This window comes from Ylistrum balloti, unplaced genomic scaffold, assembly GCF_031769215.1.
Source record: "Ylistrum balloti isolate Yb309-2 unplaced genomic scaffold, AGI_CSIRO_Ybal_v1 Utg370248, whole genome shotgun sequence".
NCBI classification, from domain to species: Eukaryota; Metazoa; Mollusca; class Bivalvia; order Pectinida; family Pectinidae; genus Ylistrum; species Ylistrum balloti.
The window spans coordinates 248,025-262,481 of NW_026782199.1; the positions used below are offsets into that span (position 1 = coordinate 248,025).

The 14,457-nt window shown below is 33.8% G+C and overlaps 1 protein-coding gene across 1 annotated transcript; it reads right to left on the reverse strand.

Moving 5' to 3' along the window:
• Nucleotides 1-1,567: 1,567 nt before the first annotated feature.
• LOC132552481 (phosphoglucomutase-1-like) lies at nt 1,568-14,332 on the reverse strand. The gene is made up of 9 exons (XM_060216657.1): nt 14,050-14,332; nt 11,188-11,350; nt 10,313-10,588; nt 9,498-9,688; nt 8,903-9,063; nt 8,155-8,406; nt 6,808-6,991; nt 5,707-5,841; nt 1,568-3,894 (listed from the first exon to the last, which is right to left on the reverse strand). Exons 1-9 carry the CDS (start codon nt 14,293-14,295, stop codon nt 3,805-3,807), a joined length of 1,698 nt encoding a protein of 565 aa, XP_060072640.1. The 5' UTR covers nt 14,296-14,332; the 3' UTR covers nt 1,568-3,804.
• Between the last annotated feature and the right edge of the window lie 125 nt (nt 14,333-14,457).

A 14,457-nucleotide genomic window follows, 5' to 3' on the forward strand; every position in this document is an offset into this window, starting at 1 on the left:
AAATCAGTACATGGTGGCATGCAGAGAGAGATATCAGTACATGGTAGCATGCAGAGAGAGATATCAGTACATGGTGGCATGCAGAGAGAGATATCAGTACATGGTAGCATGCAGAGAGAGAAATCAGTACATGGTGGCATGCAGAGAGAGATATCAGTACATGGTGGCATGCAGAGAGATATATCAGTACATGGTAGCATGCAGAGAGAGATATCAGTACATGGTAGCATGCAGAGAGAGATATCAGTACATGGTAGCATGCAGAGAGAGATATCAGTACATGGTGGCATGCAGAGAGAGATATCAGTACATGGTGGCATGCAGAGAGATATCAGTACATGGTAGCATGCAGAGAGAGATATCAGTACATGGTAGCATGCTGAACGAAATCAGTGCAGTGTTCATTATGTATTAATTGTCTTCAGGTAGAATTTTTTCAATGTATTTCTGTATTGGATCACATCAATATTTCTTTGTCTGTATTTAGCAGATTTCCTTGTTTTCATTCAATTTAAAAGAAAAATAAATAAATATTGAAATGTTGAATTGCAAACCTAGTATTATCAAATTATGGTAAAAATAATCCACCTGCAGAAGTTTCAGATACGTCCTCCCCTTAAGCCAGAGGTCAATATCAGATTATAAATGTCAGCCTTTCATGTGCTGTAAATGTTCCAAGATTGTAAGCCATTTGGCATAAGAACAGAATAGGACAGACAGGATCATTCAAGTCTGCATGCAGGATTCAGTTACCTGTGATCTCTACTTTTTTACACACCCTATCAAAGTCCACCTCAGAATTTCTCAAAATGTCTCAAATTAATGACATTGTATAATTATCTCACTGCTGGTAATATCTTGTACCAAGGTAGAAAGGTAATTTGTGAGGTACTCAGGTAAGCAATAATTCATCTCCTTCACATCCCAGGTAATCTGCAGTTTTTCTTATTTAGATCTGTATCTAAGCTGTAGCCCATCTACAACTTTAGTCTAAAGTAAGTTGTAATTAACTGGTTTAGGTATCTAGATAAGCTGTAGTTCAGCATATTTAGATCTGTATTTAAGCTGTAATTCACATTCTTTAGGTACCCAGGTAAGCTGTCAATCACCTGGTAAAGGTATCCAGGTAAGCTGTAATTTACCTGGTTAAGGTACAAAGGTAAGCTGTAACTCACCTGATAAAGGTACCAAAGTATACTGTATTTCACCTGTTTTATTTACACTGTAAATTTAAGCTGTAATTGATTATGTGGTTTTATTGACAGGTTGTACTGCTATCTGATTGTTACCAGTGTTAGACCACCATCTGTATGGCCTTTATAGACAGGATGGATTATATAGATTTTTTGCCAGTGTATGACCACCATCTGTATGGCCTTTATTTACAGGTTTTAATGTACCTGTTATTAGTGTCGGGACCATGGACTGTATAGCATTTATAGGCATGTTTAACCATACCTCCTATTACTAGTGTTAAGACCACTAAATGTATGGCATTTACAGACAGATTGGACTGCATCTGGTTATTATGATTGTTATACCACCATTCCACACAACAACAGGACACTTTCTAATTTCCATCATATTTCATTCCTTTATTGCATACAGAAAATTGTACTGTACAAATTTTAATGCTAAGAAAGATAACTCTGTATCAACTTACAGCATTATAACTAACAAATAATATCTTCAAATGATAACAATGTAGAAACTGACGCACTTTGTTACAAGTACATTAAAAACACAGATCAAGGTTTCAAATTCAACAAGCTTTTTGGCATTTGTGATTCTGTCAAGAAAACAACAGTAAATTGGATAAGTCTGTTACAAATCAACCTACTCACAAATGTATATATATATATATATATATATATTTATACAATGATATGGCAGTCTTCATTGGTAAAATAAAAATACATGAAGACTAGTTATTAAATATATTTTATCGATCAATGTAAATTACTTCATCTGTAAAAGAATTATATGATTTTGTAGTGAAAATAACCCTGAAATGATGAAAATAACATGAAGAATAAAGGTATTCCTTTTTATATTAATTGTAGGATAACACATTGATCTACATATTACCTGTGATAGACCTATTCCAATAGTGTTGAAATATTCTTCATTAACATGAAACTGTAACAGATAAATCTAAATAGATCTTCATTAGCTAACAATTACTTCATGTTTGTAAATTATCTTTTAAACAATCTAAGGTAAAAAAATCTTTAACAAACCAGGGCACTTACATGCATACTCAAAATAAAAATGGTGAGGACAGTCATAGTTATTGAAAACATCATGGATAAGCAAGCAATATCTAAATCTGGTTTGGGATATTATGCAGGTATGTAAAATGTATTTATTCAATTTTGAATTATTGAGGACCTGTAACTAAGAGCAAAAGATTTTAACAGTATACCTAAAATATTACAAGTACATAATACATTATATCATAGTTAACCAAATCCTGAATATATAGCTAAGTACTTTCCCCTGTACCTAATTTTGCACCAACTGTATATTCATGTATTTTTTTTTTACACAGATAATTCAATAGTCATACCCATAAGAATCTGTGACTAGACTTTTTCCTTCACTGAATATAATTAGCACTTTTAAAAATAGTTTAAAAAAGTTTAAATATAACTTTGCACCAAAGATGATGCCAAGCACAATAAATGCTATTTGAACACACATAATCAATCATTGTTAACAAATTTAACAAAAAAATTGTCATCCCATGATGAAATAAATGACACAGTGTCAGAGTTGACAGTATATATGCATACAATTCTATACCTACATCAGACTATGCCTGTGACAGTTTATATGTGTTTGTAAACTTGAATAGCAATTATGACATTGCAATGAAGACAGTGTCAAAATATCATATTCTGAAAGACCTTTTTTTATGAATTGAAACAAGCAAGACATAGTAAAGAGCCCTAACATTGTATACAAGGTGGTATAAGTCCTCAATTTTGTATTCTTTATTCTCTCATCCAATGGTGGTAATATAAGATGGAGTAAGTTACATACAGTTAAAAAGAGCAAGTCACCTAATTTTAGTAAGACACAATGCCAGTTAATGAATTTCTTATAAACAAATTTTTTAAGTTGTAAGCACATGACTACACTTTTTTTTTATTTATTGCATTTTTATAACTATTTCAATTTCCTTTACAATGCTTTTAAAACAAAATCTTATTCTAAGCATTTTCAAATTTCCCCAGAATAACACTTCAAAAAGAGTAATGGGGAAAATAACATTAAATGAAATTGGAATGTTGCTGGTAATGCTAACGTTGTATATCAAACGAAACCCCAGTTAAATACCACCGATACCCTAATTAGTAATCTCCAATTTTACTATTGTATTAATATAGAATATATCCAGTAATTGCCCCCTTCCATCAGTCAACTCCATTCTAACTCTATGATTATGGTATCTATAATTCCATGACATCTACTACAACTTAACACTAATGATACTCTGATTAATATCTTTGTGCATGCTTACAGGAGTTAACTCCCTTCCCACTTTACAATGCTTACATCAAAAATTTCTAAAATTTCAAATCTAAAACATGTCCTGCATTTCAAACAATCAAATCTACCTAAAGGACTGCAAGTGCTTTATTTTTCATTTCAAAAAGATATGATGTATAAATATTGTATGAAATACTATGCAATATTTTCAGTGCCAACAAAAAGCCAACATTTTCACATAATCATAATTAGTGGTAGGTTTTTAATAGGGACTATAAATATATATAATTTTCTTCAACAACATGGTCTTTATGTGATGACTGTGGGTTTGTCACGTCCTGTCAACTCCTTTAACTGTGAAATTTGTAGTGAAATTTCTATCAACGGTTTGAGCACATCCTGAAAAAAATAGGAAACAGTCTATATTACTGTCGATTTGTTTAAGTATCAGAAATATTTCTCCTAACTTTGTGTCAAAGACAATGGGTTGACCTGATGAGGTCATCAAAGGATAAATACAATTCTCTTCTGGAGTCTTCAGAAATACTCATGGCATTGAAACACTGATTAAGTACTTAAACCTAAGCCGCAATAAGTATTTTTCATCTAAAAAAAAAAACAAAGCTTCTACTATATGCTCCCATAAAAATTTTACATTACTGAAACAGATTACCTCATAGCTGTGAAGTAGTCTCATTTTCCAGGTTGGTTTCTATTTTTGTGGGAGATAATTTCATTCTCAAAAATTTAATTAAATTTCTACAATTTTATAACAACTGTTGACAAATGTTTCAATTTTGGAACGGAAAAAAAACCCAAAAAAAACAAGAGATCCCAGAGGGATCTTGGCACCCACCATTGTTTGATCTTTATACGCTCTTTAATAGTTTGATCTTTTCCCTTCTTTTCTCTTCTCTTCTCTGTTTTGCTCTTAATGATAACACATTTGAACATTCCTTTGCAGAAATAGTGATGATAATCTTTACCAGCCAAGTCCAAAATGGCTGCAAGGAAGCCATTTTGTTTCTTCTGATCAGTCCCACAATCAAATGAGCACAACGAGAGACCAAAGGGAACACAAGTATGAAATTTGAGAGATATCCATTCTGCACTTGTTAAGAAATAGCATTAACAATCTTTACTAGGCAAAATCCAAGATGACCCCTATGGGCCATTTTGTTTTTTCTGATCAGTACAAAAATCAAACAGACACAACTAGGGATCAAGGAAAGCATACAAATGAAATTTGAGAAAGATCTATGCTGTGCTGTAGTTTTCAAGAAATAGCCAAAACAAAAACTTTCAAATTCAAAATCTAAGATGTCAGCCATTTTATTTTTCTGATCAGTCCCAAAATCAAACTTGCACAACTAGGGAGCAAAGTGGACCTACATCTGAAATTTAAGAAAGATCCATCTAGCACATTTCAAGATAGCAATAACAGATTTTCAAAGTTAAAACATAAGATGACCGCCTGTCAGCCATTCTGTTTTTTTTATCAAACCCAAAATAAAATCAGCACAACTAGGGACCAAGGAGAACATACATAAGAATTTTAAGAAAGATCCATTCAGTACTTCTCATAATCAAATTAAATTGAAATTTTTTCTGATCAGTCCCAAAATATCATAGGCACAACTAGAGACCAAGGGGAACCCACATATGAAATTTGAGAGAAATCCATTTCTTCCTTAGATTTAGTAATAACAAACATCACTGAAAAAAACCAAGATGGCTGCCTGTCAGCCATATGTTTTCTTGATCAGTTTTAAAATCAAACAAGCACAACAAGGAACCAAGAGGAACCTACATATACAATTTGAGAAAGATCAATCTAGAACTTCTCAAGAAAGTGATAACAAAAATTGTTTATGGACCGACGGATGACAGACGGATGGACCATGAACCATGGACGCTTGGTGATTTGAATAGCCCACCATCTGATGATGGGCCAAAAAAAGGCAGTCATACTACATACATTCCTAGTACATGAAAATAAATAACACTTGAATTCACAATCAGCTCATCCTGAATAACTTACTTTGAAATATGTTATTTATAGATCAAGCAGATCTGCATACAAACATGTGAGCTACACCAGTAGGATCTTGGGGTAATGGATTTCCTGTTGATTCTTATAAAATGTATAACATCTTACAACTTACAATAACATCACACTCTGATATTTGCAGGGCCAGGAAGAATACAAACCTGGGGATCTTTAGTGAAAGTGTCAGAGTCTGACTCATATCCCTCTATGTACATCCTGATGGTTGCACCACTACTTCCAGTCCCACTCAGTCGGAATATGATACGTGATTGATCAGAGAAAATTATTCTCACCCCCTGAAAATTTCAAAATTACCATTTGGTAGAGATTTTTATACATATAATTTCATTGGCAGTAATCTTGTTTTGAAACATCTGATACATACAGTGATTCATACATTCTAATGCTATGGCTATGGTTTATTTTGAGGTGATTGTAGTTTGGACAGCTGTTTATGGAATACACATATATCCAGGTTTCTTATTGGAATTGTATCATAATTGTCTCAATGAATGCTTTTCATCAATATTAAAAAAAGATTATATTCTGCAATATTCTAATCATTATCCAAACTAAATGCAGCTTTGCATTTTTGCCTCTTCAAAAAAAAAGTGATTCCTCTTGGTGCCCATTATCCTTTGACCTTTATTTGTTCTTTAAATGATGAATCTTTTTCCCTTCTTTTCTCTCATTACTTCTGTTTTTACTTTTGTTTATATGAAATTTGAAACTCCTCTAAGAAATAGTGATAATAATAATCAACTGCAAAATCCAAGACCTGCCATCCATTGTATCTTTCTGATCAGTCCCAAAATCAGAAGCACAAAACAAGGGGCCAAGGGAAACCTACATACAAAATGTGTGAAAGTTCTAACCAGTACCTCTCAAGAAACAGCAATAACAAACTTTCAAAGTCACAATCAAGGGCCACAGGGCCACCTGTCAGCCATTTTGTTTTGCTAATCAGTCCAAAAAACAAACAGGCACAACTAAGGAAATAGGAAACCTACATATAAAATTTGAGAAAGGTCTATTCAGTACTTCTCAAGAAATAGAAATAATAAATATTGTTTTCGGACACATGGACGGACCATGGAGGGCAATTTGAATCACCAATCAATATGAAAAATATTTGGTTCTTATTGTTGCTAACAAACAACATTAAACATATTTCCTTTTTTCTGTTTATACATATAACAATTGTATATCTTATCCTATTTGCTACCAGAGTACACCTTAGTTTTTAATTTTTCAAGACTCACCTGATTTTTGCTGATGCTGCCATCAATAGGGTCAGTGTAACTGAAGTTATCCATGGTGGCCACCTTGTATGTCTTGCCTCCTACATTGTGGGTAGCCCCTACCAGAGTTCCATCATCTATCAATGCGTTTAGGTTGTCCATCATCTTCTTGGCAGGGCCAGACTCACAGTTCTCGTAGTCGTACCTATTAAACAGAACAGTAGAGCATACATTGTCCATACTGATTTATAAAGGTTTAAGTTACATTTCTCAGCTCAGTTAAATCTGTATTACTCTTCCTGCATTCAACATAAAATCACCATTAGTACATCTTCGTAACAAAGACACAGTCACTATTAGTACAATCACCAATTTCATGGGATTTTTTCTTTTTTTATTGGATGTATACAGTAATGATGAAATACTATACAGAATGCTGTTTTCAGTTTAAATTGCAGGAGGTTTAAGTCAATTCTATGGTAATTTAAAAGGTATTCATTTTAGGAAAACCTTAATTTATGCTCTTTGAAAATACACTGCACCTAGGTATATGCTTTTGACTGTAACCTCTTTTCATTCTACCTCTTTGTGTGCCACACCTTCATTAATATACGACATTTGGCAATGACCAAGGTACAAAATTACATGCACTGGGTATGTCGAAATCCTTCTATCAGCACTTTAAGAATAATCTTTTATTCATCACAATAATAGGTCAATATAAAACTCCTTACAAGAGTAGATCAATACAGCCTCAATATAACACATATATATCAACATTTAGGTCCTTGATGGCAACACCTCATTTCCTGGATGATAAAACATTTCATTTACACAACATTGTTACAACCACTTCATTCATATAAGGAATCTTACTTTAAACCATTCCATTTAGGGGGGTCATAGCTATCCTTATGTAATTCTATTCTTTTAACCACTGATCAATATCATAATTACCTATAAAGTCATTTAGAGGAAAAATGGATCCAAGCAAGTTTTTTCAAGAAAAAAATGATAAGCAGAAGGACACTGCTGCACCAGTGCATAAATTGTATATGATGATAAAGGCCACTGATCTAAAATACGTGTGCCAGAAAAAAATTCCATGAAAAATGGATATGTTACCTGCTCAGCCAACAGGCTACAGAAGATTATCTATAACAAGACAAATGGCTTTTTAATGTAGGATACTAAAAATAAACATCATCTTGTAGTATGATGTACAGGTGTATTATCGCTTTTGATGAAAATTTTAAAATGTTATTTTCAATTCTTGGATGAATTCATGTGAGTTTCTATGACAGCAATCATATATATATATACACATTAACCGACACCATCAAATGAAGTATCACACTGGAGACAAACCTAGTGTAGAAGTTCCTCCCATACTCTTTCCAGTGTTCTGAGAGAATGTCCCCCACACTACATTGTTTCTCTGCTAGGATTGACAGCCAAGCAAGCACAGCCCATAGTCCATCTTTTTCTCGAATGTGGTCAGATCCAGTTCCAAAACTTTCTTCGCCACACAAAGTGAGACGACCTGCATCCATAAGGTTACCAAAGAACTTCCAGCCAGTAGGTACCTCAAAGCACTCCACACACTTCTTCTTAGCCACCCTGCGAAAAAAAAATGAACGTTCCGACAAGTGAATACTCTACAACATTAAATTATACATTTGACATTATACTACTTCCTTTTGTGTCTGGAGGTTATTTTAATCATTTTCTGTACAACACTCTATATTATATACTAAATAAACATCCTTGCTGGGAAGAACATTATGGGAACAGTTTGCTTAGCAATGAATTCAAACCTATGACCTTATGGTTGAAAGATTGGTACAGTACAAGCTACAATATATACTCCATCCACATAACTATTATCATCATATATATAATTTCTCTATAGTGAATACAAAAAAACATTCCCAGAGAGTTTTTTTTTTTGGTTTTTTTTTTTTTTTTTTTGCCTTCATATCAAACATTTTCTCTGTGTTAAATTCACCCTTTAGACAAATATATATTTCAGCTTCAGTATTCACGCAATTGACGTTAGTGCTAAATAGTGAAAATCAAAATTCAGTTTGCATTAGCCAGAAGGTTGCTGACTGACCTATCCACAGCACCACTGGTAGGCATACTGCGGGCAAACCCTTTCTTGTTGCCACCATCCTTCCTGAAGTAAGGAATACACTGCAGGTTGTTGGCCAGTACAGCCAGAGAATCTGATGGGGTTACAAAGAAGGCATCCATTCCGAGAATCATGTTCCTGTCCTAGTAGTATACATTAATTCATCATAAACTGATGCAAAACTTCTAACATTAAATGAATATTTCATATCTATAAAGTCCTGCACATAGAAGAGAGATAATTGCCTTTGATGTTTCTGAGAGAGTCTAACATCTGTAACATTTCTGAGAGAAACTATCACCTGTGACATTTCTGAGAAAGACTATCCTGTGACCTATCAAAATTTGAATCCAGTCTTTTCCTTTTACTAATTGAGCATTTGACCTATTAATTTTTAGCTTTACCAAAAAAACCCAAAAATGTGTGTTTGGCATGTAAGGAAACCTTTTCAGCTAAATGATTAATGATTAATTTTTTCACTTTAAAATCACTATTTTCTTCATTGTATTTTCGTTACTCTCCAATACCATGTTAACTTAAGATAATAAGCATATATATAAATGCAACTAATACAAACCCCATCACCATCAAAAGCAGCTCCAAATCCATGCTGACCTTTCTTCAATTCAGAAACAAGATCAGCTGCATAAGTCAAATTTGGGTCGGGATGATGACCTCCAAAATCTGTAAGAGGCACACAGTTGACAGCACTGTCTTCAGGAGCTCCAAGCTCTCCACACACAATCTTAGTGACATAGGGGCCCATCACTGCAACACAAATAATACACACTTTCAAAGTTAACTGGACAGTATTCATACTACATCACAGCTATTCCATCATTTCTTTTGAATCTTGAATCTGTAACTATTCTTAATTGAAAAGAAATCATATATGAGATATTTATTAATGTGCTAAATCATTGTTAGAAAAAACATCACAAAAGCACTTCTATAGAAACTGTATGACAAAATTAACGTAGGCCACATTCAAAATCAAAAATAACATCCCTCTGCAATCATTCGTAACATTCAAATACAGGAATCATTGGATTTTTACAAAGAATTTTAAGTCTTCCATTAAATCATACATTATTTCTATTGACTTAAAACTTGTTTTCTTAATTTGATTATCACATAATCGTAAATGACAAAAGTTTTATTCAACTTTTAAGTGTAATAAGTATGTCATTTATTCTAAAAAAATATCCTCATATGACCATTCACAAAAATGAATAAAATAAATCAATATACAGATATTTTATTTCACAGATTCTAAAATTCTTTCAAAAAACCGTAAGATTATATTTCCCTTTTATTATTCTCTTTCTTTTCTCTTTTTTTAACATTTAATAGCATTGTCTCTTAGCATTGTCATACTCCACATATACAAACCTCCATGCATAGCATTTAAGAGAATTTTAAGGGCTGGCTTTCCATCTGATCCGGAGAGCAAGCTACGAATAGCACCGAAATCAAAGATCTCCTTCATATATGAAGCGTAATCAGCAACTGAGTCAATAACCTCTACAGTGAAGACATGACCATCAACCTTATAATCAGTAGATCCAATTACAGAAATAACTGGCTGCAGGTCAGAGCAGTTCTTGTATTCTGATATGGTCTTTGTCAACTCAAAAATGGCATTGGTTACATTTTCAGGGGCAGGACCTAAAACACAAAAGGTTTTGCTTAAAAAAATGGCTTGTTTAAAATGTGTTTTGTTAACAAATGTAGAAGAAACCCTTTTAAACAAATATGTTATAGCTAACTTATATTCTGACGGGAATTTGACACACAGTTTGAGTGTTATGATACATCTGTCCAACAGCAGAACATAAATCTGCATCAAAATGATTGGAAATCTGGAAACTTCATAACACACAAAATCTCAAATAAAAGGCTGCATATTAAAGCACAGCTACAGGTTGTGATATTTAATAAAGCCTCTCAGCGAGAGATCTGCAGACTAATTCAATGTGTTGAAAAATAAAGGACATTAATTCTTTTGAAATTATATTTGAACTGATGTCTTAAAAATACAAAAAGAAAATTAACAGAAAATGGAGATTTCCCAGTAGAAAGAGCATATCAGGAACGGAAAACTCCATACTATAACGTATCTTTAAAAACATATGACAGTCATAAACAAGTAAAAAGGGGTTTCTTTTAACAACTTTTAAAATATGTCATAAATACTTAAGGTGTCACTATTTAATGATATGCATGTCAATAATAATGACCTAAATGCAGCATAAACTATGACAAACCTCCATTAGCAGTGTTGAATTTGATACCAAAATCTGCATCAGGACCCCCAGGATTGTGACTGGCTGTGAGAATAATTCCGCCATCTGTTTGATACTTCCTGATCACACAGGATAAAGCTGGTGTGGACATCAACCCATTCTCTCCAACAATCACTTTTTTCACCTAAAAACAACAATTTCACTTTCAGAATGTTGTTTCTTAAAACATTTGTTTCCTTTATCACACATACTATGCAAATGACAGCAGTTCACTATTTACTAATTGGACAAACATTTTCAAATTGTCATGACATATCTTCATCCCAGAGGGACTACTGATATTTCATTCATTTCGCACCTTATTGGATATTAAAATTGATTTATATATACTTCTGGTATAATGTCATTACAAACACTTTTTCAGGAGTTCCCTTAATATACAACACTTATTTTCTTTGAAAAAAATTTAAACTGCATGGTATTGATATTTTCCATCTGGACAATCAGTTGTTCAATTATTTCTTGGAAAAGTAAATAAATGGTACATATCCAAACACATATGTGCTTATTACTTCATGCTACAAATATGGTTGATGTAGTCTCTCAGGTATGACTTGATAAGGAAGCCAGGACCGGATTGGCACTAGACCTAAGTGGAATACCTTATAAAGTATATAAAAGAAGTGTCCATGTTGAAACAACTGTGGCAGTTACTGATGAAAGTTTGGAAGAAAGGGACTATTTCAGCATGCCGGCAGAAGGTGAAGACATGTTCTTATTCAAAGGAGAAAGGATCTAAGGACATAAAAAAATTCTGAATCATTTCTCTAAGAGTGTTGAAGGCAAAATATTTTTTGCAGTATTGGCAAGAAGGATGACATCATAGATCAAGGCAAAGAAAGCTAACTTAACAGTTCAACCTAATTGTACAAAGAGAGGAAATTCCATCAATTGCAGTCAATTTAAGACAACTCAACCATGGTCCTCGGAAAATGGTTTACTACATCACTGAAAGATACTAGAAGCATAAGCAGTAGAGGAACATGGACAAGATTGGCTTGGCAAGATTGGCTTGCCAAGATAATTGAAGGCATGGATCTTCAAATAAAGACTGCTACTAAAATTCATATAGCCCCTGATGCTATATGAGGCTCAATTAACAACAGTGGATGGATTGGAAAGATCCATCAGCAGACACATGCAGAGGTGGCTTGGAGTCCAATCCAGTTTATCCAGCATTGGGCTGTACATCCGAACATCATCACAACAGCTTCTGCTGGTATCGCTGGCGTATCAGTTCATGGTAAGAAAGGCCAGAGTAGTGATGACATTGCAAGGATGAAAAGATATGTAGGAATCCAGATCAAGACAGGCATAAAATTGTCTGCAAGTGACAAGGTTTAGAAGCTTTCCATTTCCAGGGGTGGGAAGGTACAGAAAAGAGTTACGAGGTAAGTGGTAATCTGCAGAGATGGAAAAGGGATCAGGAAAGCAAGGGCTGCAGAAATTGACTCAAAATTAGCTTGGACAAGGTTAAGGTGTATCTGGGAATACATGCAAGATGGCAATGTGCAGAGTAGCTGTGACTGTAGAATGTGAATCATTCTGGCTTTGGGGCAAATGGGAAGAGAGAGACCAGACACCATCCATGGATGGACAGTGAGTTGATTGCCACTGTCGACCCACCATCACTAGGACACAACATGGGTTAAAAGTTCTAAAGACTGATGGACCAAGCTGATGATGTCAATGTATATGAAGTACTCGTAACACTGTTTAGGTATACACAGTGTTACAGTTTTATAGTGTACAGGCAACATTTTGTAACATACCACAGCATAAATAAGTCTAGGTTCCAAAGGAATGGTAAGACCTTTCACAGATTTGTCAAACAGTCATTTTGTTCACTTTAATTCCCGTTATGTTTATCATGCCATAAAGGCATTCATAATTAACTTGTAAATGAGGGAACATTCATCATCAGTTCAGAAAAGATGTTTGCAATGTCAAAGGGTTTGCATAACTCAAAATGTGATTGTAAGTACTGAAGAGGAAATACATGTAATAACCACATCAAAGCAACAGCTACCTACTATAATCAAGTACGTTATCATTCCTCTAACGTCACATTCTTGTTTCATATAAAATGTTGCCAGTATCATGCATTAGGCCATAGCGTACTGTTGAAAAGTGCCAGGAATTAATCTTATCAATAAAAAAAAAACATAGTACAACATAGTTATTACAGAATGATATCAATCTCATTTTTCTTTTATTTTTTATTAAAGTAAGGTTGATATAAATGATACAATTCCGATCCATTACTTTCTATAATGGATCTCATGGCACTGGCACTTTTTTCTTATAGGACCATGAAATTGAAGCAACTGTTGCCTATGTGTACCATATGATCAGTGTCAAGCTAGACTGGTTTGACCACATTCCACAGGTTCATTTTATCATTGAAACGATCATAAAAACAACAAATCACATGGTTGTATAATTTACATCGCATATAACTTAATCCCTAAGTACATATTATCTATTGACAGCAGATTTTGATTAAACTCTTTAAACATACTGTTTAGTACTTACAGTACATTGCATGTCTACCTGAAAAAGTGTTTATAACTTCACAGAGTTCCAATTGTTAATGAAGTATATGGAAAAAAGTGTCAAAGTGTTTGAGCCATTTAAATTGTACTCTGTGTACATGTGTAGCGGTAAGCAGACAATGCTTTTATTTTTATCATATATCCTGGTCAGCAATCAACATTCATACAACATTTTTAGCTTAAGTATCAAATTTAGAACAAGTTCATGAGAGTAGAATGTATCACATAAATACTTTTTAAAAGCGAGCTATTTGCCACGTCAACTTGCCCCATTCGCTGCACACATCTGTATAATTATCTCAGTTGCTTCCTTCATGTAATACCGTCCATCGCCTCCAATTACCACCGTACTTCCGAGCAACTTATCCTTCAAACCCCCTGACAATGTGCATTGCACAAAATTTTCCGTGTAATGAGGTTGTTGATAAACTTTAACATTTTTTCTCAAACCACTTGTCCCTGGCTTCTGGCCCTCAAATGTTGAGGTTGACACTGAAGTTACTGATAGCTCCATCTTCCAGAAATTCGTCTGCAACGACCTTGACTTCGATAAGTCACTTCTGAAACCTTGAAGTGCAAGGGAAGTAACTCTATTTTTCTTAATACACACTGAACTTAATAAGTTTGCTTATTATTTCTCTGTAAATATCTTTACTGATTGTATCTTTTTATTTGA

Bases quoted from the DNA above. Each gene is read 5' to 3' on its own strand.
- LOC132552481 (XM_060216657.1), bottom strand. From the start codon at position 14,295: ATGGAGCTATCAGTAACTTCAGTGTCAACCTCAACATTTGAGGGCCAG. The intron at 10,589-11,187 runs GTTTGTCATAGT...TTTGTGTTTTAG, and splicing joins ATTCAACACTGCTAATGGAG to GTCCTGCCCCTGAAAATGTA. The intron at 9,689-10,312 runs GTTTGTATATGT...TTTGTGTTGCAG, and splicing joins CTTAAATGCTATGCATGGAG to TGATGGGCCCCTATGTCACT.